The sequence below is a fragment of the Carlito syrichta genome, unplaced genomic scaffold (assembly GCF_000164805.1).
Source record: "Carlito syrichta isolate Samal-C Ts95f unplaced genomic scaffold, Tarsius_syrichta-2.0.1 Scaffold313361, whole genome shotgun sequence".
NCBI classification, from domain to species: Eukaryota; Metazoa; Chordata; class Mammalia; order Primates; family Tarsiidae; genus Carlito; species Carlito syrichta.
The window spans coordinates 514,614-541,069 of NW_007257457.1; the positions used below are offsets into that span (position 1 = coordinate 514,614).

The following is a 26,456-nucleotide window of genomic DNA, read 5'->3' on the forward strand; positions in this document are numbered from 1 at the left end:
GTAGCCCAAATCCAGGGATATTTCAATAGTACTAGAATTCTTTTAGGAAAATTTTAACTCACTGTGGCTTTTACAGGGTTAGTACATGAGGTTCAGTGAATGTTTATCTTTGAGGTTGTTAAAGTAGTAGATGTCATTAGAATTTGTGTCATAAATCCTAGAATCATTATTTTTGAAGATGAAGTCAACATGATAGAATAGAAAGTAAAATGGATTTGTGAGTTATAAGTCCTGAACTTGAGGGATGTGTATTTACCAATCCAAGCATCAAATGAATAAATATGAAAATGCTGCATATACTGCCACAAGTAGTATACAAGAGTAAGCCCAAAGAAACAAACAGAGTTAAACAGGTCATGTCACTGGAAAGATACAAATTCAGTCTCTCTTTGGATTGGGAGTAAATGCCATAGGGCCAACTTCAGCAAAACAGCTAAAGGATTTCTTTGTCCTTTCCCACTTTCTCTCTTCTCCTCAATTCCTACTCTACTCTCCATCCCTGCCACTCTCACTCAAATCCTCCCGCCAACCAGCAAGACCCATTTCACATCTGTCTTTTCAGAGTATGGCCCGCCTTCAAATCTCAAATCCTCTTTACATCGAATACACACATTAACAGCTTAATAAAGTAAACACCCACAGGATTTTGGTTTTTAAATGTAAAATAATAAATTTTTAGGGTAAATTTCAGCTACTGTGTCAGGGAGAAGGTAAAGATATTTTAGAAGCACAGGAGCCTTTTCTTAGAGATCTATTAGATGCCACAAATTGATGGCTATTTACTTGTGTGGCCAGACCAATCTCTGAAATTATACCTTCACTTTAAAGGAGTTTTTCTCCGCATCCAAGGTTTCAAATAAACTCTCAGAGACACTTTGTTGGTGTAGATTTTAAATTACAAGCTCAATTTGATACCCTCAAGTATAGTTCTTAATGATGATTAGTTACAAATAGTTGTCAGTACTTCCAAATGACAGAATAAATTACATTTTAGTAAAACTGGATGAATTTTCTATGTGTGAAATAACAATCCTTTCACCACCAGGTGGAATTACTCCAATTCATGCAATAAGTTACTATTACATTTTAAAAGTTGCCCTAATTTTTCTAGTTGAGATTTCATGCCTATTTAAGTCAAAACACCAATATGCGTCTGAACTCATCTCACCTTCCTGGGAAGTGGTGAGGACATCCATGATTTCTCTGAGACACAACTGAACCCATGATTAGCAAGGTTTTATCTCAATTCTTTAATTTCAGTGTGAAGGTTCCCAGGAAATCTTGGGCTTCAGAAGTGGCTCTGATTGACTATGGACAAATATTACATCAGTGATTATACAGGACAGTGACCTAAAAGGGGCAAACAGGAGTGAAATTTATACTTATTTTTGACATAAAATTGGCAGAAATAAGCATCACCAAATTTCTGTAACTAGAAATTGAGGATAAAACGTAAGAGGTTTGCCTATGATGACGATGCTCCCTCACAGTAGGCCTTGTGAGCTTTTATAGAACCTCTTAAGATAGTACCGTCAACATTTACATATTTTACATACAATTTGAATACAAATTCTTAAAATTTATAATAGAACATTAAAATAATCTTCTAATAAAATCAGCCTTAGGTATAAGGAATCTAAATTTCAGTATCTTGTACTTCTAAATAAATATCTGATCTATAACCCTTGAAAACATTACAGTTTATGGTGACGAGAGATATAAATCAAACAGTATAAGTGAAAATAAACATCAACTTAAAAATAAACAAGTCTAAACACACTGAACTGAAATTATAGGAAATCAAAACACTAAGTACATAGTAATTAAATACCTGGCATTGGGATAACCGAATGCATGCTCAGCAACGCACTTTCAACTGATATAAAGCCCTTTGAAATTCATATAATCTAAATAAATAAGCAGAAACACGGAGGGTACTGTACCAGCCAGTAACAACTAGAAAGTAATTTTTCCCTTTTTCTTTCAAATGATCCGAACAGAAAAATAGGAAATGATGACTACTTGATAATAAAAAACTATAATTCATGTTTGTTTTTTAAATGCTGCCTGATTAAAAAGTCAAAGCAAGGCTTCCTAAATGTTAGATCACTGTACCTTAGATAAGGAAAGGTCACCTAACGGACAGATTTAAACAAAAATCAGACATTTGCCTATTGAAGGTATGATGGAATTTTCACTTAATGACCCCCACAACAGGGTCTAAATCAAGCCCATAATATGAATGCACATTCAAACACCTGAATGCATAACCTGTTAATACTGAATTATATATAATGATTTCACTCACCAACGTATTGGTTTATTTTACACAACCAGAATTAAAACACCTATAGCAGGAACTATATCTTATTTATGTTTATATTCCGGTTCTTAGATTCTCAGAACATAATAGATATTCAATAAGCATTTGCTGAACTGAGTCCAACATCTATCATTTCAGGAAGCACTGAATCCATGACAAAACTGTTGCCTGAGACTCAGTTTTCTGCCTAGTTAATCAGGTTAATCGCCACAGATCTGTCTCAGTTTCTCATTTCAGGGTCAAGATTTCTACAATTCATCTATTCCATAGTTAAATCTTTAAAAGATTTGTGCCTGCACATCATAGTCAAGTTAAAAGAATAAAGATAATCTTTGTTATTCTATGTCAGGCATACGCTTATGATAACTGCCTGAAGCACACACACACACGCACACACATACAACCGTTTCACAAATGGAGAACAGAATCTGGAAATAATGCACAAAGTCTAAATTACATAGCTTCCAAGATTAACTAACAAAAGACATTGAAACCATAAGGTAACTCCTGATTCTAATAATTATTGCGTGATGGCTAAAAGCAATCTCTATGAACCACCAAGTGTAGACCAAGTGTCCTTTAACCATTAGTGTGACAAGGTAACTAAATATAGTATGGTTTCAAGACTACCATTTTAATTCTGCTCAGTATACCTCATTACACTAGGAGGCAGCAGGGAAATGGATACTTTCCAAAGATCATTCCTTCCAAACCAAATGCTTAGATCATTATTTGCCTCCTTATGTGGATTATTCTAACAGAGTTCTTCTGGATTGCCATTTAAAGCTGTTGTGTCTGATGTACTTGGTTCCTAACAGAGGGAAGGGGGAATGTTAACAAAACTCCTGAAATGAAAACTGTTTACAACGTCTCACATCTTTCATTTTCACTTCCAGCATGCCTGTCTCTCTTGAATGCTGCTAGGAGAGGTAGATCCAGTGTTTAAGTTCTGTCATTCCCTGCAGTAACTTAGTGTAATAGAAGTCCATGTTGTCTGCAAAGTCTGTACAAACCGGCGACTCCATGTCACCAAAAGTGCAGTATAATGCAGTTCCTCCAACACTAAGGAATACCGTTGCTATGCACAGCAAGATCAGTAAAACACAGGAGCCACCTCCAACTTCATCTGCAAACATGAGAACAGAGTAAGGTTAAATTGTTATCAAAATGAAAATCTTAGCATCAGCTGCCTTTTTATTGATTAAGATAACTCGACTTTCCAATGTTAGTCCTGTAGGGACAGGACATATTAACAGAAAACCCATGCTCTTAATGACTCTACGAAGAACTACCTATTAATTACCACAAAGATTCATACTTATGGAGCTTGTGAATGCTAAAATTAAAAATAGCTCATTTATACAATGAGTACAATCATTTCATGAAAAATAAGAAAAAAAGGGCAGTATTCCTTTGATGTGCTCATCGTGTTATTTTTGGAGTACACACTACAACCTTATTATTATAATACATTTGGAGTGCACATCACTACACCACCCTAAAGAAAAGTCAACTTTAGTTATTAAATAACAAAAATTTTATTTGGGTGGGATCTCATCTGCACTTGTATAATTACCACTGAAGTGAATCGGTGAGAGTTCTAGCCAATGTGGTGATTCCTTTTTTTTTCGCTTAACAATTCCAGCAGGTTTGTTTTCAAATAAAAATGTCCACATCAGTCTTTCTTTATTGAAGAAAACAACTATGCTTAGGTTAAAAAAAGTCTTAATTATTCATAGTTAAGAAAAATAAATAACAGTTCAAAAAGACTACAGCAGCATGGTGAATGTGTAGGAAAACCTTTTTGGAAGGTAATTTGCGGTGTCTATTAAAATTTTAAATTAACTTATCCTCCAGGCAGACACATTTTTGCTTCTTGAGTCAGTGTTTCACTCTGTCACCCAGACTGGAGTGCAATGACATGATCATGGTTCACTGTAGTCTCAACCTCCCGGGCTCAGGTGATCCTTCTGCCTCAGCCTGAGTAGCTGGGAGTGCAGGCACATGCCACCATGCCCCGCTAAGTTTTAAATTTTTTAGTAGAGATGGGTGTCTTACTACATTGCCTAGGCTGGTCTTGAACTCCTGCACTCAAGCAATCTGCCTGCCTTGGCCTCCCAAGTGCAGGATTACAGATGTGAGCCACTGTGCCCAGCAGGCTAGACACTTTTGAGAGTGGTAAACTGAATGCAATGCGGGAACAATAGGTATAAACCAGGACTGCCTCAGGCCAACTGGGACATATAGCGTCAACTATTAGCTTATTAAATCCACTTGTAGCAATTAGCCTATAGATTTGCACAACATAAAACATCATATATACAGGCTTGTTCACTGCAGCTGAGTTTGTTAAAACAAAAGGTTGGGAATAACCCAATTATTACAGTTACAATGGAATAGTTAAATAAATAATTGCGTGATGGCTAAAAGCAATCTCACTTGTCTATTGTATCTCTTACGGCCTGTGCGTTTTGGGTTTTGCTCAGGAATTGGATGCCAGTTCCAACTTCTATAAGGATGTGTCCTCATTTTCTAAAGTTTTTATGGTTTGAGGTTTTACATTTAGGTCTCTGATCCATTTAGAGTTAATTTTTGTGTATGGGGATAGATAGGGGTCTTGTTTGAATCTTCTGCATGTGGTCAGCCAGTTTTCCCAGCACCATTTACTGAATAGGTTCTCCTCTCCCCAGTGGTGGGTGGTGGAGGCTTTGTCGAAGATGACTTGGTTGGGAAATTGGGGTTTTGCTTCTGGAATCTCAATTCTATTCCATTGGTCTATATGCCTGTTCTTGTACCAATACCAAGCTATTTTGATTACTGTAGCTTTATAGTAAAGTTTAAAGTCTGGTATTGTGATACCTCCTGCTTTGTTTTTTTTTTTTGCTGAGGATTGTTCTGGCTATTCTTGGTCGTTTGTGTTTCCATATGAATTCCTATAAGAATGTTGCTAGTAATTTGATGGGTATTGCATTAAATCTGTAGATTGCCTTAGGTAAGATGGACATCTTCACAATGTTGACTCTTCCAATCCATGGGACATTTTTCCAGTTGTTTGTGTCATCTTTGATTTCTTTGAGCAGTGTTTTGTGGTTTTCATTGTAACCCCGCAATCCCCCTACTGGGAAGATACCCTGAAGAACTCAAATCACTCTATAAAAAAGATACCTGCACATGTATGTTTATCACAGCATTGTTCACAATAGCAAGATCATGGAACCAACCATGCTGTCCATCAAAAGAGGACTGGATTAAAACAATGTGGTACATATACATAATGGAATATTACGCAGTCATAAAAAAGAACAAAATCATGAATTTCACAGCAACTTGGATGGAATTGGAGTTTATAATACTGAGTGATCTCTCACAGAAACAAAGATGTGAGTATCACATGTTCTCATTCATTGGTGGACCTTGAACAACTATTGTAATACTATAAGAAAAGGATTGACAGTGGTGGGAAACTATGGGGGAGGGGGAAGGGAGGTGGGATTAATGGTAGTCAATATCTGTCTGGGGATGGGGGGGCACACCTCATCAACAAGGGTACCTGCACAATACATATCAGTATACGTAACCTTTAACTGTACCCCACAATTTTAAAATAAAAAACATGTTAAAAAAAAAGCAATCTCTATGAACCAACAAGTGTAGACCAAGTGTCCTTTAACCATTAGTGTGACAAGGTAGCTAAATATAGTTTGGTTCTAAGATTACTCTTTTAATTCTGCTCAGTATACCTCATTACACTAGGAGGCAGCAGGGAAATGGATACACTCTCCAAAGATCATTCCTTCCAAACCAAAGAATACATATGGGATACATATAATGGAATACTATATGGGATACATATAATGGAACAACTATGCAATTATTTAACAGAATGAATGAAGTAAACTTAATATGTGCTCTCACTGAAAGATGTCTAAGAACCACGATTAAATTTTTACTTTATTACAGTCTGAATTTTTTCATGATTAGCATATATTATTTTTATGATAACAAATTTTGTAAAATCTAATATATAAGAAATAGACTTTATTTGGAGGATTTTTATGGTACTATATGAATATATTCTCCCTATACAAATTCAAACCCCAAAGCATCTTAGAGTCTAAGGAGCCTGGCCCTTTTTCTCCTACCCAATCATATCCCCCTCCATACCGGAGGTAAATATTGTTAAGTTTGGTGTGTATCCTTCTAGATTAAACATATATGATTCTAGGACTTCCATATAAATAGGATTATAGATTGCATTATTCTTTGACTTACATTTTAAAATAGTTTAATACCTATGTATGAAAAAATTTTTTATACAAATGAAGAAATATGATCATATCATTTATGCTGTGCCTTTGCTTTTGGGCGGTTCAGTCTTTTCACTTGCCTTTTTTGTAACATAATCCCCTCCCACCCCTATCTATATTAGACAACCTCATTTACATATCCTTCCGTATTTTCTTCAATATAATATATTCATATGCATTTAAATATAGCTTAAATATTTAAAAGCATCTATTTGCTCTACGTGTGCTGGTACTGTTTGAGCTGCACTATCTGATGTGGGAGTCACAAGCCACGTGTGGCCACTGGGGACTTGGCATGTGGCTGGTGATGTGAGTGTAAAGTACATACCAGACTTTGAATACCTGTTGTAAAAAAAAGGATACAAAATATCTCTTTACAAAGAATAGTAACTTCTTCATATAGATCACATGTTGAAATAACATTTTTGATAAACTGGGCTAATAAAATATGTTTTGAAAATTGAAGGCTGGGCATGGTGGCTCATGCCCGTATCCTAGCACTTTGGGAGGCAGAGGCAAGAGAACAGCCTGAGTCCAGAAATTTGAGACCAGTTTGGGAAACTTGGTGAGACTTTGTCTCTACAATAAATAAAAAAAATTAGCCAGGCGTAGTGGCGTGCACCTGTAGTTCCAGCTACTTAGAAGGCTGAGGAAGAAGGATAGGCTGAACCCAGCAGGGTGAGGATGCTGTGGCCATGACTGTACCACTGCACTATAGCCTGGGAGAAAGAGTGAAACTCCAAGTCAAAAATGAAAACAAAAAAATTTCATTTCACCTATATCTGTTAAAAATATGGCTACTACAAACGTTAAAATCATATACACGTCTCACATTATTTTTTTAGTGGACAGCATTGAATTACAGAAAGAACAACTGGCCCTTTAGGAAGGTTTTGGCAGAAAGTGAGGCTTATGTAAACACCGTGTAAGCTAGAGAGTTTGAGAATAAACCATCATCACCAACCATTTAAATGAAGTTTTATAATCCTCAAAATGAAATCATATACATTATTCAACATGTTTTTCATGTCCCATAGGGACAGGCAGGCAGACGTTATTATCTTTTTTTAAAAAGATGATGAAACTGAATCTTCTAGTTAAGTGACCTGGTCTAAGATGAGTCCCTATTACTAAGTGAAATAGGGACCGTGAGTTCCAAATTCAGGGTTCCTAGTATGTTCCTCCTAGTAGTTAGTGTTCCTAGTATGCTCCTCCTAGTAGTTAGTGTGAACAGAAATGAGCAGTTTATTTGGAGAAGACTGAGAAACTAATAAAGAAGGTGCAGAGGCAAAATGAAGGGTTAGAATAGATTATTTCCAAGGTCCAACAAGGCTTTATAAATGTCAAAATCAAGAAACCTCAGCCAGGCACAGTGCCTCATGCCTGTCATGCCAGGACTTTGTGACGTCTAGGTAAGAGGATTAGTTGAGCCCAGGAATTTGAGACCAGCCTAGGCAACATAGCAAGACCTCATCTCCACACAAAATAAAAAACTATCTGGGTGTGGTGGCACATGCTTGTAGTCCCAGTTACTTGGGAGGCTGAGGTGGAAGGATCGTGTAAGCCCAGAAGGTCAAGGCTGTGGTAAACTGTGATTGTGCCACTGCACACCCGATCTAGGTGACAGAATGAAAAAAAAAAAAGAAACCTCTACTACTGTCACTTATTTCACACTTAGAAAGTATACCTAAATGTTTACACTGTTGTTTTAACAAAGTAGTTCTTTTATAAACCTGAGAAGCATAGGGAAAGGTTCTTGGCTACATTTCTACTTACCCTTATTTACCTAGGCCTGAGATAAACAAGGCAGCACTATTTGCTACAGTAACCACCTTTAAGTATAGGCCCAGGAGGAAAAAGTCAAACAATAGCAACATGTTAAATTGCTACTCCTGAGAGATTGTTTTCTATAGTTAAGAATAAAACACTGCTGAGAATATACCTGTAATCATAAATATTTCCCACAATAAAGAGGAGTATTAATTGGCCACTGAAAAGGAGACAAAAACAGCAGGCTCACTTTAAAAAAAAAAGGTACTAAAATAGGAAACTGAAATGCACTGTTGAGGACTATCTATGGGATTGGGAAGCCACAAGTTAAATTTTGCAATTTATTCACTTATTTGAGTGAATAAAATGTTAAGAAATAATTTAAGATGATAGTCTGATTTTGTATGCTTCTCTCTTAGAAGATAAAGCAACTACATTCATATATTCCTTTACAAATCCTGTTAGCAAACCTCATGTACATGAACTCATTCTTTCAGTAAACACAGAGCATCAGCTCTGCTGGACACAGTGCTGAGCAATTTACCTTGATCCAAGTTATCATCTATTTCTTGGAATCTCACTCTTCGCTTAGATGGTTTTTGTTGCATTTGGGCAGGATGATCTCCTACAGCATCATTCCTCTTCTTTAATATAGAGACTAATCCTTCAGCAGGAACAACCTGTCAGAGATTAGAAGAATCATTTGTTCTATTAAGGTGGGACATCTCAATGCTATTTTACATGTTAACTGTAAAAAGGCTCATTCAACAAATATTTGAATTTTTATTATAGGGGTATCCTATTCCTATAGGAAAAACATGTCACAATTAATCATCAAAATCTAACAGAATTAATCTTTAACTTTTTTGCAGAGACTGAGAAACACATAAGTCTAAAACCCTGACTTTTTTTTTTCTTTTTTAAAAGAAACAGTTTTGCTCTGTTGTACAGACTGGAGTGCAATGGTGTGATCATAGCTCACTGTAACCTCAAACTCCTGGGCTCAAGATCCTCCTGCCCACCTAATTTTTCTTTCTGTCTTGTTTTTTTTTTGGGGGGGGGGTGTAGAGATGGGGTCTCATTATGTTGCCCAGGTTGGTCTCAAACTCTTGACCTCAAGTGGACCTCCTGCCTCAGCCTCCCAAAATGTTAGGATTACTGGTGTGAGCCACTGTACCAGGCCTAAAACCCTTATCTTCTTAACTCCTGAGCTGACTCCAGGGACAGACAGTATGAACAGTGAGCAGCAGACGTAGACTGGAAACCAGGACATGTTCTATAACTACCTTGCTTTGTAGCTTAACTTCCCTGTTATCTGTAAAATTATCATTTAAGTCCCTGCTCTTTGTTTAATCATTAGCACTGGGTTTGGCTTTATAATGGATGCTTATAATCCACCATTGCTTTTTACATTCATCAGGAATTTTTAAGAAATGAGCATATGAGACCCAAAGTATATGAGATGCCAAACCTTTAACATCAAAATGAGAGTTGTTCTCAGTTCCTCTGAGAAAATAGGCATTTGCTCACTAATACTCTACTGCTCAAAAAATACTTCTAGACTTCTAGAATTTCTCTCAGAGCCAGTTTACTAGGGGCATAATCCTTTCTAGTATGCAGAGGCTGGCAAACTATGACCAGCAGGTCAAAACCCCACTTCTATTTTTGTAAATAAAACTTAAGTGGAATATAGTCAAGCCCTTTCATCTATGTGTTGTGCATGGCTGCTTTGGGCTACATGGCAGAACTGAGTAGTAGTAACAGATCATGAAGCCTAAAATATTTATAATTTGGCCATTTATAGAAAAAGTTTGTCTAATACCTCTTCAGAACCCCCAGTCTCTGTCCCTTTCTCTTTTGCATTCTAGTTTTTACTCAGACCTCTTCTCTCCTCTCTACATCTCACCCCTTATTAACTAAAAGCCTTTGCCATTTAGGAGCTAAAAGGTTCCAAGGTGCACAGAGAAACAGAAGAGGCTCAGGTAGAATAGGCAGGCTGGGAAGCAGGAGGCCTTACCAAAGGCTCCTAAGCAGTAGGGTCAGTCACATAAGTTGCCTTGCAAGTTGCCTGCTTGCTCTATGCTGCAGGTGATGACATAGGTGGGCATTGTGGGTCTAATACTGTGGATGTCAGTGACTTGCTAGCAGCAGATCACTGCAAGCTGAGGCCTGCCTGTAATGTCATTTATCTGATCAATAGCATAAAATACTTAATGTGATTTTCAGGTCCAGCCAGCAATCTTTGAAAATGTACTATGCATAAATATTATAGATTCCATTAGTTCTTTTTATAACTCAGGGCTTTTAGGGTCAAATAACTCAAGATAGTCTTCTACCATCTTCCCTGAACATGGGTTTATAGAAACCATTATCTCAAAAAATAAAGAAAGAAAGAAATCAATAATCCTGCATTTTATTCTTTTCTTTTTATAGGGAATACGTATTTCAGAAGTCCTTGTTCTAAAAAAACAGAAGTACTTCAGTGGCATTAAAAGTTAAGTACAAATATGTAAAGAAATAGTCCTTCAAATCTTTCTTTTAGAAAGAAACAGTATCAGGCCAGTAGTGGAGGCTCGTGCCTATAATCTCAGCACTTTGGGAGGCCGAGGTGGGCGGACTGCTAGAATCCAGGAGTTCAAGACCAGCCTGGACAACATAGTGAAACCCCATCTCTGTAAAAAATTTTTTTAAAACATCACAACGGTTGCAGTGTCTCATGTCTGTAATCCCAGCACTTTGGGAGGCGGAGGCGAGAGGACTGCCTGAGTTCAGGGGTTCGAGACCAGCCTGAGCAAGATGGAGAGACCTCATCTCTACAATAAAACAAAAAATTCGCTGGGTGTGGTGGTATGTACCTGTAGTTCCTCTACTTGGAAGGCTGAGGCAGAAGAACTGCCTGAACCCAGCAGGTGAGGCTACGGTGGCCATGAGCATGCCACTGCACTCCAGCCTGGATGACAGAGTAAGACTCTGAATTAAAAAAAAAAAAAATAGCCAGGTGTGGTGGCATGTGCCTGTAGTCCCAGCTACTTGGGAGGCTGAAGTGGAAAACTGCCTATGCCCAGGAGGTTGAGGCTGCATTAAGACATGATTATGCAATCCAATTGGTTGATTGAGTGAGACCTCAAAAAAAAACCACTTATTTTTTTTTTTACAAGACCTTACTGCAACTGAGAGGGAAAGAAGTCTTAATAAGTTTTAAAGAGTAAAAGATGGAAAATTGACATTTAAAATTTAACTAATACATTACTAATAAAGATGTGTCATTGGTATTTTTTTCTGTAAGTGTAAAAAAAGGGGAGGAAGTTTACATACTCATCCACCATCTCTTTTCTCTGTAAAATAAAGTCATACATTTACCCATGATGAAGTTACCTAATATGGTGTGGTTTAGAGACTTATTCAAAAGACTGATAAGTGCTTCTAATAGATTGGGCTGTTGTTTAATTTATCACTTCAATTGCTAAATTCCTTTCCTACCCAAACAAAATATACCAAGCTCTTCTACTGAGAACAAAAAGAATGTCTGAGCTATAATTAATGTAATTGTTACTAGTGTACTTTATGAATAAATTGGAATTTTAAAAAATCCATCTGGCCTACTCTTCCATATTTGCAAATAAAAAGTTCTTCCTACATTTCCCTTCAAACATCACTGACCATTTTAAGTAGTGTTTTCTGAATGAACTGGTTGTAAAAACAAAATTACTTTCCAACTTTACTGGAATAGTAAATTCTTTCTTTATTTTTTGATCTGGAGTCTCACTCTGTCGCCCAGGCTGGAGTGCAGTGGCACACTCACAGCCACCCCAGTGTCAACCTGCTGGGCTCCAGCGATCCTTCTGCCTCAGCCTTCCAAGTAGCCGGAACTACAGGGGCGACACCACACCCGACTAATTTTTGATTTACTGTAGAGATGAGGTCTCGCCAAGTTGCCCGGCTGGTCTCGAACCCGTGGGTTCAGGCAATCCTCTCACCTTGGCCTCCCAAAGTGCTGGGATTACAGGCTGAGCTACTGAGCCCAGCCTGGAATAATAAATTCTAATGTGACAAGGAAAATATTCAAAGGCAAACTGTTCGAAGTGTCTCCTCATAAAATTAAAGGAGAAAATAGACACCAAATAAATTTTTTTTTGAGTGGGAGTCTCACTCTGTCACCCAGGCTGGAGTGCAGTGGCACACTCATGGCCATCCCAGCGTTGACCTGCTGGGCTCTGGCAATCCTTCCGCCTCAGCCTTTCAAGTAGCTAGAACTACAGGCTCACGCTACCATGCCTGGCTAATTTTTTTATTTATTGTAGAGAGGAGATCTTGCCAAGCTGCCCAGGCTGGTCTTGAACCTGCAGGTTCTGGCAATCTACTTGCCTCAGCCACCCTAAGTGCTGGGATTACAGGCTGAGGCACCAGGCCCGGCCATATATTTTTTAATGATGTAAGTTTTACTGGATCCAGAACCTCAAGGCTGGTAAATTTTGAATAAGAACATATGCTTGGTTTGTAGTAATTTGGGAATTAATATGCATACATTGTATTAATATATCACAAATGCCTTAAATGCGGCAATTTCATAGCAGAAGCACGTCAAATTTACTGCTACTATTCTCACTAAACAAACAAGTGAAGTTGTTGCTCCTTTAGTTTTGGCTTCCATAGCAAGAACTATAATTTAGTGAATGCGTACACTTTATGTAAAGACATTTACATAATATGTCATATTTAATTGGCACAACTCTCTTTACAGAAATCATTAGCCCCATTTTATAGATGGAGAAGGCAAGCTCAGAGAGCTTGAGAACTTACTTTAACTTGCAATGCTGGTAACTGGCAGAGTTTGAAGAGATACTCAAGATTAAACCTCTTACCACTTCCTAAATCTGAAAAAATCTTATTTTCTATGACTATTAAATTTTGCTCCATGTTATATATTACAATATAGTAACTCCCTTACCTACAAACCTTCAAGTTGACTTTCAAAGGTTTGCATGTCCCATCACCTAAGTGTCTAGAATATTGAGATGTGTGTGCATCCTGTACAAGTGGTAGTGCTTTTGTGTACTGCACTGTATAGCGTATAGTAGTAATCTTCATTTCAAGTCCAGGATGTCAAGGTACTGTACTGTAAGATTTAAAATGCTTTATTTCTTATTTGTTTTGGGAGGCAGCAGGGAACCCATCTTGCTACAGTATAGGCTAAGAACAAAGTAGATGATGGTGGAAAGGCAGAGAGCAGGCCAAGCTGCTAAGAACCCTGAATACCAGCTGGGCATGGTGGCTCATGCCTGTAATCCCAACACTTTGGGAGTGTGTCATTGCACTCCAGCCTGGGACAGAGTGAGACCCCAACGCAAAAAACAAAACAAAACAAAAAAGAACCCTAAATACCAAGTCAAGTGGTAAGCCTTTGTGCTGAAGCAAAAGGGAGCCATGGGAAGGGAAGGACAATGTCAGGAATGTTTTATAGTAGGAGTTTAAGCTAACAGTCTATGTGTTGGATTGAGACCCTTAGGTGTGTTCAGTTTTAATCTGCAGACTATTTTAAAAAGCTAAATATTTCTAGACAAGGTATGGAAACCTCCCTATCATTCTACAGCTAAGTAATCTCATTTACTTCTATTACCAGATTGGCCCCTTTGAATATCAGTTTGAGACCCCAGGTTTATATAGTGCTAATGTAAGACTATTTGGAGGGGGAGAAGACAAAACAAGGGACAAGGAAACTTACTTACTAAGAAGCTATAGCAGAAGTCTAGGAAGAGGCAGTAAAGATGTACATTAAGAGTGATTAAAAATGGAAAAGAGAAGGAGCTGTGTGTAAGGGACATGACAATCAAGAGAAACACCAATAGCTGGAACATTTAGAGGGCAAGATAATAACAAAAGGCACAGATAAGGCCATCTGGCACAAATTAAAAAACAGGTAATTCCTGGGTTTTCCTTGGGGGCTCTTTAGACACCTTCATAAACTCTGGGTCAACCACTTTCTGTAAACCCTCTTATGTTACTAGAAGACTGCATTTCTTCTACTTAAGGAAGTTGGATTTCCTCAGCTCCCCTCAAAAGAGCCATTCTTGGTAGAAAAACCATGATTGCTGTTTCTAAGACTGTCCTTTGTCTGAGCTCCACAGAACAACTACCAGTAAGATTTCATAAAACACTACTGCATAAGCCGGGCGTGGTGGCATGTACTTGTAGTTCCAGCTACTTGGAAGGCTGAGGCAGAAGGATCGCCTAAGCCCAGCAGGTCAAGGCTGCGGTGGCTGTGAGTGTGGCACCACACTCCAGCCTGGGTGACAGAGTGAGACTCCAACTCAAAAAACAAACAAACAAACAAATAAAAAACACTACTGCACATTGCTAGCCTCCAGTCTTAGTAAGAGAATCCCACACAGTCTTAAAGTAACTTCCCTGCTCCCAGTGATATAGCCAAGAAATAGGTTCCCCTTTCCTCAAGTTCAGCAATTATCCCAAGCAACAGGCAGCAGGGACGAAAACTCACAGAAGTCCCTTTGGTTAGACAGATTATCTGAAGATAAACCCAACAGCAATTTGGTTTATCATTTTTTCTTTCACTAGACGGTGTGAGATGATGTCCTCCCCTATATTTTGTTTCATATGAGACAGGGAGACCTGACGATATCTAAGTACATGTTGCTAATCAAGACAGAGGGTAGGGAACATGAGTTGCTCTTGCCCAGACTAAAAGCTTTCTAAAGACCCAAGCAGCAGCAAAGTGGCCTCTTACTCAGTTTTAGGAATAATGAGAGTATTTCTAAAAGCAAAAGTCGCCGGGCTCGGTGGCTCAGCCTGTAATCCCGTGCCTTGAGAGGCTGAGGTGAGTGGACTGCCTGAGCCCGTGGGTCCAAGACCCGCCTGGGCAACTTCGCGAGACCTCATCTCTACACTAAATCAAAACATTAGCCGGGTGTGGTAGCGCGTGCCTGTAGTTCCAGCTACTTGGAAGGCTGAGGTGGAAGGATCTCTGGAGCCCAGCAGGTTGAGGCTGTGGTGGCCGGGAGTGGCCACTGTACTCCAGTCTGGGTGACAGAGTGAGACTCCAACTCAAAAAAATAAAAATAAAAAGCAAAAGTTGCTTTAATGTGAAGCACTTAATATAGTTTTTTTAATACATGGCATCTCTGCAAGTAGATCAAACATGTACAAGTTAGTAAAGAAAAATGAATAGACCTCTGAATTATATACAATGATTTATTTTCCATGTTTTAAAAAGCTTAATTTTTGTAAAATTTACCCAATTTCAATTTGAGTGTCACTTATTTAGAAAACAAAACAACTATGTCACTCCACACATAGAGCAATCTACTGTAAGCTGAATGGGCTTTTATTAGCAGTCTCAGGTTGTGTCATCAGGTCACTACGAATTTGTATAGCACATCTCTTCTCTCAAGTTTTGATGTTAGGAGCTCCCTCCGAGTCTCAGGTTACAGGATGAACAGCAAGAGTTTAAAGAGAAGATAATACAATTCTTCCAGGTTCCAGAACCAAGCAAATCAATGACTTATTTACATTTCTGGTTCCTGGGCAAAGGGGGATTAGGCTCTGACATGAAAATAATAATGTCAGTGTACTACAGTTATAAAATTTCATCCTATGCCAAAACTAGGCTATTCAAGTTCAGCAAAAAGACAATACACTTGGAGTAAGATGACTGTCCAATTGCAGGCTTCATCTGTGCAGTGTCCTTATGTGTGTTTTTAGTCAATGCATCTGTAATACTGTGGCACCTACAGAGATGTCACTCACATAAACATTACTGAATGAAGGAATGTATAAGTGAATCTTTCTAACTTGTTGTGTGACACTGCACATGTGATCATGATTTTCCTAAAAATCTACAGAATGAGGACAAATGTTTCTGATGTTTTTTAAAAACAGTGGAGGCTACATTTTTTATGATAATGTATCATGCTGTTTCTTACATAAGAAAGGACAGCAATGCTACAGTTATTAAGCTGTTATCTTACTTAACAAAATCATTCCCGGGTTTGAAAAAGCTTCCCAAATCCAGAAAAGTTTCCTTTATTGCTCTCTCTTCCCGGGTTTGAAAAAGCTTCCCAAATCCAGAAAAGTTTCCTTTATTGCTCTCTCTCTCTATATATAAATATATATGTCTGTGTCTTTTTTTTTTTTTTTGAGTTGAGCGGCTCATTCTGTTGCCCAGGCTACAGTACAGTAACACACTCATGGTTCACTGTAGCCTCGGCCTCCTGGGCTCAGGCAATCCTTCCTCAGCCTCCCGAGTAGCTGGGACTATAGACGTGTAATACCATGCCCAGCTAATTTTTTGATTTTTTTGTAGAGACGAGGTCTAGTTACATCATCCAGGCTGGTCTTGAACTCCTGGGCTCAAGCCATCCTCCCACTTTGGTCTCCCAAAGAGATGGGATTGCAGACATGACTCACGGCACCTGGCTCCTTATGTTAATTAATTAGTTAATTAATTAATTAAAATAGTATAGACATTTTTAGTTCTCTATGACATTTTGTATAAATTATTTCATTTTAGGTGATGCATATAATTGTTTAAAATAACACTACAAAACAAGTGTTTCCATTGGGCTGGTAATGGTTATCAAAACCAAGTTCCACTGGAGCCAAGGCTCAGCAATGCAGAAGTGGCAAGAAAATGAAAGCAGAGAGACAAGAAAAAAAAGGGGGGAAGCTGGCAAAGAAAGAACATACGTATGTTCTATCACAAACACAGTGGTAGAGAGTGGCAAGCAGTAAGGGAATCTGGAGGGGCAGTCACTGACAGGGGAGAAATGATGGGGAGATCTGGAAAAGAGAACAAATAAGAACTGACTGTGCTAGTACAGCTTGTAGAGATGTGGAGGCCAATAGGCTTATGTGCCTCAGTGGTTCCTGCATGCATGAAAGCTGCTACTCAATAGTTATTAGGAAATTATGTTCTGTATTCTCTGTTCACAGAAGGAAGAAGCACCAAAAAACTTCAAAAACAATTCCATCCCAGTATTTTGGGAGGCTGAGGCGGGAGAATCTCTTGAGCCCAGGAATTCGAGACCAGCCTGGCAATATAATGAGACCTCATCTCTACAAAAAAAAAAAAAAAAGAAAGAAAAGCCGGGAATGGAGGCACATGCCTGTAGCCCCAGCTATTCAGGAGACTGAAGAGGAAGGAGTGCCTGATCAGGACCAGGAGGTCAAAGCTGTGGTGAGCTGGAATCACACTACTGTAGTCTGGCCTGGGTGACAGAGTGAGAGCCTGTCTCAAAAAACAGAACAAAACAAGGAAACAAAAACTAGCCAAGTGTGATAGCAGATAGTCCCCTAAAAGACCAAGAACATCATCTGATTATTCATTGTACTCTCAGCACCAGACAAAGGGAAAATTCCATAAAATCTTACTGAAAGCACAAAAGCAAAAAAAAAGTGTTTGGATTTAAAAGTTATATGCTTAAATGTAAAATTAAGAAAAAATTTTAGAATCTAATATTTTAAAAATAACAATGATAAATTTGCACTTATAAGTAAACCCACTATTACCTGGATATTTTACTTAGCCCCAACTCTCACTTTTAAGGCATTAAGAAAATATTAAGCATTAGAGATTTTCAGCTCTGAAACCTTAAAAACTCTTTGTGACAGGATTAGGCAAACTTCATTAAACTATACTTCTCAGAATAGAGAAGGGAGCAAGTACTCAGAAAGTAGATGTTTAACAAGCTGTTTAACATTATCACAGGAAAGTAAATTAGTTTTGTTAATCATATACATGTACCTTTTAAGGCTCTCAAAATAGCTTAACTTAATAAACAAATAGAATCTTAGGAAAGAGGACCATTATGTATTAACTTCACAGAAAAGACAACTTTAAACTATAAATACATATAATTTCCACTGACACCTATTATCCAATAGGAAAATTGACATTGTGTTATGAGCTTGCGGAGGGAACAATCCATTTAGTTGCAATATACAACGTTGATTCAACAGTAAATCCCCCACCTTAAAATGTTCTACAAGCTAGGGAGACACAACAGGAGTATTCTGATCCTTCTTCACAATTTATACCTAAAAAGGGTAAAACTAAATCATATGGCTTTTCTCTATAAGGTCAATTTGATTATTAGTGTGAAAAGAAGCAGTCAGATAAAGGTAATCTTTTGGTATTACAGATGGATTTTAAGATAGATGTAACTTTTGTTTTGTTAACTCCCTGTACCACAGATCTGATTAAAATAAAAGAATGAATACTGAGTCAAGTGCTTTACTATTAGCTCTATTTAATTTTTTCTTTTTTTACTATTTTAAACATTGTAGTAGAATATATATAATATAGTCATTTTAACCATTCGTAAGCGTACAATTCAGTGGAATCAATTACAATCAAAATGTGTATCATCACCACTATTTCCAAAACTTTTCATCATCCAAACAGAAACTTTGTACCCATTAAACCATAATAATTTTGTTTAAAAAAAAAAAAAAGAAAGAAGAAAAATCACAGTTTGTTGATAATTAACTATAAACGGCAATCAAGTGTTCTGGTTAAAATAAACAAAAGAATGAATAGTAGAGCTAAGTGCTTTACTAGTCCATGTAATTTTGTCAAAAAAAAAATTAAGAAGAAAAATGATAGTTTATGGGGAATTGACTATAAATGGCCATAAAGGAAGCTAGTGATAAAACAGTTATAATTATCTTAGAAAGCTTTTCACATATATTTTATCATCTACTTTGGTTCTGTTGCTTTTCCATTTCACCCCTGAAGTTATTTTTTCTTTCAGTGATAATGCTGAGTTAGAATACAGTGGGTATAAATGGAAGGTAAAAGTTAACTTGGGGGAAAATTAAGGTTTAAAAAAACCCCAAAATCAGTAACCTAATTTTTAGAGAAGGAAACAGGCTTAGAGAGGCAAAAAAGTAGCAACTGCACCTTCTACCATACCAGGCCACCTTAGTGAAGGGCTATAGTTTTGGTATAGCTTTTATCTTTTCTTTTTCCAAACTTTGTATTATATTGTCAAACAAAATAGAATGGCTATCTTTCCTTGACTTTCTTTTTTTAACAACTTAATAGCTTATCAATTTATCCAGTACCTCCTACTCTTAGATTTTAAAATGTTTACCCATTCTGTTAGATTGTTTTAAATAATTTAAAAAATATATTAACAATAGATAAAGTGAGGTACATGCTATAATTTATCTTCTAGATGTATGAGAAGAAAAATGATATTTCCTTATTATAATGTGAATAATTTTGTCTTGATCATAATTTCTGGGACAGTCAAATAAAATTTATGACTACAAAAATGGTTACATAACAATGCTTACTGTATCTGGAGGCATTCAGTATAACTTCTTGAAGTATAAGCATTATAATGACTAAAAGTCATTTTATTCAATACACGTAAAATTTAAAACTACTAATAAAAAAGTTTATATTAACTAAAATTTTCCCTAATGTTTGAGACAAGGGAAAACTTATAAAAACAAGGCAATATTTACTATACACACACACACACACACACACACACACACACACACACACACACATATTTTTAAAATGTCATTTTACTTTTAATTGTACTTCATTTCTAATTTACCTCTGAAATCTCTATCCTTTTGGCAAGATCATCAAGAGAAAGACAGCTATCATCAGAAGGCAGATTCTCCTGTAAACTATAGGATGCTTCTTCAGGAGAAAGATCTTGAAGTAGGTCAGAGTCTTCTTCTTGGATATCTTCATATGAAAGGGAATCTTCAGTATCTTTAAAGCATCCTTCTAAAAGGCTGTTCAAATAGTCTTCTGTTTCTTTACTGAGTTGGTCATCCTTATCTCCCTTTTCCTCTGGGGCCATATACAACTCTGGAAGCTGTGTACTTAAGTCAGATGTTTTATTATTTTCACAAAGTACATTCTCAGAGTTCTCTGAGTCAGCCTGACCCTGTGGTGATTTTCCATCACTGTCTGCAAGATCAGGTTGCTGCAGTTCAGTTAATTCATTGTTTTCAAGTTGGTCTGCAGGCAACGCCTTAGAAGCATCCTGAAGTGGCAAATGGAGTTCTTTTCTTTGAGCCTGTGAATATTTGCCCTCAAAAATCAACACAGGTGCTACATGGTCACAGCCTGGTAAAACCAATGGCTCTATCATTGACTCGCTGGAAGGTGACACCTTAGGGTCTTCAGCAATGTCCTCTATTTTGGTCACATCCAGGCAGGTCTCTGTTGAAGCTGGCTGCAAGCGGCTGCCATCCTCACAAGCATCCTCAGAAAAGTCTGGCCCAGACCTGCTCTCAGCCGTCTCCAAGGACTGGGTGTGGAGCTCCAGCGCAGCTTCGGGGCTGCAGAGCAGCGCCTCCATGTGGGTCTTTCCGGTAGTTACCAGAAGGCTTGGGGGATCCGCCTGCCTGTTCATCTGTTTACAGCAGGGACTGCTTTCCAGGGGCTCTTCTTTATGCTGGCTTTCTTCACTTGGTTCTGTGCCAAGACAAGTTTTACTCTCTAAAAGACAAAGAAAAATAAAATGTTTAACATCCAAAACAACACTTTTATAGGAGGAAAGAGAAAGGACGTATGAATAATATGTGTAACACAAGAATATTCTAACCCTCTCAAATGGAAATTCTAATGGAAAAATGGTCATTCTATCTGTCACAGAACAGTGTCTGTATGCAGAGGAAATACCCAAAACAGTTAGCAAATAATCCTTTACATATAACAGAGATTATTCAAAAGCATGTCAATATGAATAATATAGTCCTCATTATATAAATCATTTTTCAAAGGTTTAAAAAATATTCCTTATTGTTCTTTTACATTTGATTATTTATTTACTTATTTAATTTTAAAGATGTGAGGTAGGTCTTTTACATTTAAATGAAACTAGAAGAATTATTTTCAGTATATTTAAAACGAATATAAAGCAAATATTTTTACATGATAAGCTTTGGGTAATAATATATTTATCATTTAAAGTGTAAGAAAAGTATTATTGGTCTGGTCTACTAAGACTACAGGAACAAAAGTTTGTTCTCTTCAAATTTATAACTCGAACATAATTCCCTGAAATGTGTTTGCAAATTACCCTCAAATTTTTTTTTTTTTGAGTTGGAGTCTCACTCTGTCACCCAGGCTAGATGGAATGCAGTGGCACACTCACGGCCACTGCAGCCTTGACCTGCTGAACTCAGGTGATCCTTCCGCCTCAGCCTTGCAAGTAGCTGGAACTACAGGCAAGTGCCACTGCACCTGGCTAATTTTTTGATTTATTGTAGAGATGAGGTCTCACTAAGTTGCCCAGGCTGGTCTCAAACCCATGGGCTCAGGCAATCCTTTCACCTTGGCCTCCCAAAGTGCTGGGATGTAATAGGCATGAGCCACCACACCCGGCCTACTCTCAAGTTCTTAAAGGGAGGCAGCTAAAGATAGCAATAAAAAGAGTAAGTTTTTGCAAACAAGTAGAAACAGGTTTGAATTGTGACATCTCTTTTAGCTTCTACTTTAAACAAAATCAACTTAAAATATTTTTTTTTTTGTTTTAAAACTAAACAGTAAAAACCTCTATGTAAATAATGAATGAGAATTACACAGATCAACAGATAACAGAGAAGCTTGCTCACCCTTGGCTGACTGGTACATTTATCATTCTTAACTATTTTAGAAGTTTTAACTTTTTTATAGTCATATATTGTTTAACTTATATAAATAATAAGACAAGGGTGAAAATAAAAGATAAGATAGGATGACAATTTTATTCCATCTGGTTTTTCATCGATTAGTACTTTAGTAATTAAACTGAGGCTGGGTACAGTGGCTCACATCTATAATCCCAGCACTTTGGGAGGTTAAGGTGGGAGGACTACTTGTGCCCAGGATTTTGAGACCAGCCTAGGCAACACAGTGAGACCTCATATGTACAAAAAGTAAAAAAAAAAAAATAGCTAGATATGGTGGCGTGTGCCTGTAGTCCCACCTACTTGGGAGGTAGAGGGGAAGGATCGCCTAAGCCTAGGAGGCTAAGGCTGCAGCGAACCATGATTGTGTCACTGTACCCCAGTATGGGAGACAGAGTAATACCAAACCAAAGAAAAAGCATTACTTAAATGCTGTCTTCAGATTTCAGAGAATCTGGGACTGAGGTTAGCCACCTGAACTCTGTATTGCTGAGAGGCAGCTGTTCAGTAGAGTATGTAGTACCTTCCTTCCCTGACACCCTGACTCAAATATCAGATAGAGGAGCAGAAAGAAGAGGCCACCTTTGGGACAGTAAATAATTCCTTCTCCCCCAACCCTATCCAAAGAATCACTCAAAAGTTTGGGAGACTACAAAAAAAACCTCAAACACCTTTTACTCCCCAGGTTGCCTGCTTTGCCACTGAGCTGCTGGTCTGTCCCTAAGTTAAGATGGAGAAGGTCAGCAATGTGGGTCACATCCTGGTGGGAAGGGGGCCAAAACACTCATCCACAAGTTCCAGGTACCCAAAGGTTCAGAAGATGGCCCTCAAAACATGTCCACAGGATTTGGAGACTAAAAGAAATTGGAGGGGGGCACACATTTCCATAGATACCATTAAAGCACAAGGCAGAGAGACCCCCACTACAGGGGAAGGGGATGTGTTGCTCCTAGCTGAGGGTCAGTTACCTAAAGTACTGCAGATATCTAGGGGAGCCCCTTGAGAGGAAGCTCCTCTTCAGTTGGTCTTGTTGAAGCCACCACACATCCCCCACAGAACAACCTAGGCTCAGTCACAGGCACAAATTCAGCGAACTCCAACTGTGAACAGACTATGCTTCCAGTCTCTGGCAACTGGAGGGCAGAGAAGAGCTTTAAATACAATGAAATTTAAGTATTAAAATGATGTTTGGAATAGTACAGGACAAAGTACTAAAGAATCAAAATGAGACTATTTAATAGATAGAAGTGACTGAGAAGTTATAGAATCAGTCTGAGAGGTCATTACATGAGAGAGAAGTAAGCTAGCTGACTGCAGTTACTAGACAAAAATCCAACCATTTAAAGTACTATAGCTAATGAACTGAAATACCACTTAAGTGATGAAAACTAAAGACCACTCCTAGGTACACTGTATTATTTACAAAATAGCCTGAAAATGGTTGTTTCATCCCACTTCTTAGAAACAATAAAAAATTATGAAAAAAAAAACACCTTTATTTAAGATGCAAAAGGTAAGAGTTTCAAACTACATTTGGAGAGTCACTCACAGTGTTGACATTTCTCTTTAAAGCATATTATTTTATCAGACTTTGGCAAGATTTCTTTTCCAAGAATTAAGTGCATACTTCCTCATAGTATGGTTATTAGTGGGATATCTGGATTGTTGAAGCCTTTGATAAGTCACACAATTACTTGGCAGAAGTTAAGTAGAAGCTGCATTCAATTAGAAACCATAAGACCCAGTTTCTAGTTATGAATCAAAGCACCAAGCAAGTGACTTAAACTTGGTGCCTCAGTTTCCCCATCTGTACCACATTTCCCAAAGCAGAGGCCAAGCTAGTGCTGAGCAGCATCCAGTGCTAAGTCTCAAATTCAAACAAACAGACCATAATAGCATTTCTCCCATTGAGCTCAATATGGAGACACACCCACATTCAAACTAGGTGGCTATTTTATGATTTTTTTCCCTTTTAAGATTGTTATGAAGCTCCTTTTACTGATTTCTGATATAAAAATGATGGAAAAAGAAGAGATGGGAAGAATAAAGTATAGTAGGACTGACCCAAAGTAATATCCTCAATTTCCCTAGGAAGAGAAAAGGAGATAAAGTGAGATTTGAAAAAGTAGAAAAGTACTGTGAAGACTAAAAGGCTAATTAAATCGACAGCATCATTATCACTTCTTATATCTTCGTGGCAACTCACCCACAACAACTAATACTTGCTCTTCACATCAGGGCTCTCAGGCCCAGGAACATAAAGCCCAAGAATGCAAATTAGTAATAAAAACCAGATATCTGGTAAACAAAACAAGACAAAAAAGAAAAAGAATCCCTAAAACAGATATATCTTTATTTTCTAAAGTTTTTATAATGAACAACAAGAATTTTCCCAAACGTTTAGAAAACATTTAGTAAAAAAGTTTCTAAAAATCTTTTGGAAGCTGGGCGCAGTGGCTCAAGTCTGTAATCCCAGCACTTTGGGAGGCCAAGGTGAGGGGACTGCCTGAGTCCACAGGTTTGAGAACAGCCTGGGCAACTTGGCAAGACCTCATCTCTACAACAAATAAAAAAAGTAGCCAGGCATGGTAGTGCACGTCTGTAGTTCCAGCTACTTGGAAGGCTGAGGTGGAAGGATCACCTGACCCCAGCAGGTTGAGCTGGGGTGGCCGTGAGTGTGCCACTGCACTCCAGTCTGGGCGATGGAGTGAGATTCCAACTCAAAAAACAAACAAACAAAAAAAACAACTTTTGGCATAAGGCACAAGGTAGTATAAAATACATAATAAATGCTTTTGAAATGTATATACACAAACTAAAATACATCGTATGTTAGTGGACAAAAGGGGAAAAAATAAATTGCTATAAATTATTAAGAGACAGAACTTTAAATATCTAGATTTAGAGAACAAATTTCTGGCAAAGTTCATACAGTAATTATTGATTTTTAAACAGAAAAAAATGTCTGAATGCACCAAAACCAATTCTGCTTCAGAACGTTTCTGTACAATCTTTTCTTATTCTTTCAGATACATATAGCAGCTTATGAAGACATGATAATTTTATGTTTTTATAAGAACCTAGATTTATAGTATCTAGTACTAGATGTCTAAAAGATAGAGCTACACAACATAAAAAATCTTGTTTTCTATTTTTCTGGTAGAGGTATATGTAAGAAAATATAAATGAAAAAAAAAATCCTTCACAGCAATTCAGATGTAACATTTGTAAAATATCATAGGCACATATCTTTTACATTCCTCCCTAACTTAATTTAAAAACATACCTGACTCTTTGGTGGTAGTTCCTCTCTCCTTTGGATCTTCAGACACAATTAACTGGATAAAGCATTTCCTTTCCAGGGACTTTTCTTCAGCTACTATCTAAAAAGTTAAAAAACAAACAACTTTTTGGGAAACTATGCATTAAACTAGAAAGCTGAGAATAACTTCAGAAAGGTTTATTTTCTAAAACAATCCATAAAACAGACATAGGACACTAACATTTTTCCTATAAACATTTAGAAAAAAACTCCTTCTTACCTTATGTTTGGATAAAAGAGGACTGTAGAAAAAAAGAGAGAAAAACAATTTTAAAAAATTATAGGAGCAATAGGCTTCCAAACAAATGTCATTGAAATGGCTGTAAAAAAAAAATACAGCTTCTCTGGAGTCTAATATTAGCACAGAACATTTCCACAGCTGAAACATTACCACTAGCTTAGATAGTTCAAAGTGCAGCTATATCATGTGTTAATATACTTAGTCAATTACTATTGAAAACTCTCAGAGAAGTTACACACGCTGAAATACTGAAGAAAAAAAAAGAATGTTAACCTTTTGCTAATAATATAAAGATAATTTCACATATATAGATTTTTTAAATTTCACTTTGTCATTTCAGTCCAAAATACATAATGGTGGGAGATAATTTTGTTGAAATTATCCATGAAAACAGGTAATAAATAAGTAACTTTTGAATGTTAAATTTTAAGTAATATCAAGATAACAGAATGCATATATCGATCAAAGGCATACACCAAAATGTTCATGGCTACTTTATTTACACTTTGAGAGGCTGAGGCGAGAGGAGTGCTTGAGCCCAGGAGTTAGAAACCAGCCTGGGCAATATAGTGAAAACTCTTCTATACAAAAAAAAAATTAGCCAGGAGTAGTGGTGCATGACTGCAGTCCCAGCTACTCAGGAGGCTGAGGCAGAAGGATCACCTAAGCCCAGGAAGTTGAGGCTGTGGTGAGCCATGCTCGTACCACTGCATTCCAGCCTGGGTGACAGAGAGACATTGACTCAAAAAAATACACCCCTCCCCCATCTACATTCTGTGTGATTCCATTTATATGAAGTTACAGGATAGACAAGTATATTGTTATAAGGCTCAGACA

General features: G+C 37.5%; 1 protein-coding gene across 2 annotated transcripts in view; it reads right to left on the minus strand.

Moving 5' to 3' along the window:
• Window positions 1–874: 874 nt before the first annotated feature.
• CNST (consortin, connexin sorting protein) overlaps window positions 875–26,456 on the minus strand; it is a 38,554-nt gene continuing 12,972 nt past the window's right edge. For both annotated transcript variants that reach the window (XM_008070351.1, XM_008070352.2), the window contains 5 exons: window positions 25,599–25,620; window positions 25,343–25,439; window positions 19,986–20,884; window positions 8,945–9,080; window positions 875–3,449 (listed from right to left, as the gene is read on the minus strand). In XM_008070351.1, the coding sequence (XP_008068542.1) occupies window positions 3,244–3,449; window positions 8,945–9,080; window positions 19,986–20,884; window positions 25,343–25,439; window positions 25,599–25,620 (1,360 nt within the window). In that variant the 3' untranslated portion in view covers window positions 875–3,243. The remainder of the gene's footprint in view (window positions 3,450–8,944; window positions 9,081–19,985; window positions 20,885–25,342; window positions 25,440–25,598; window positions 25,621–26,456) is intronic.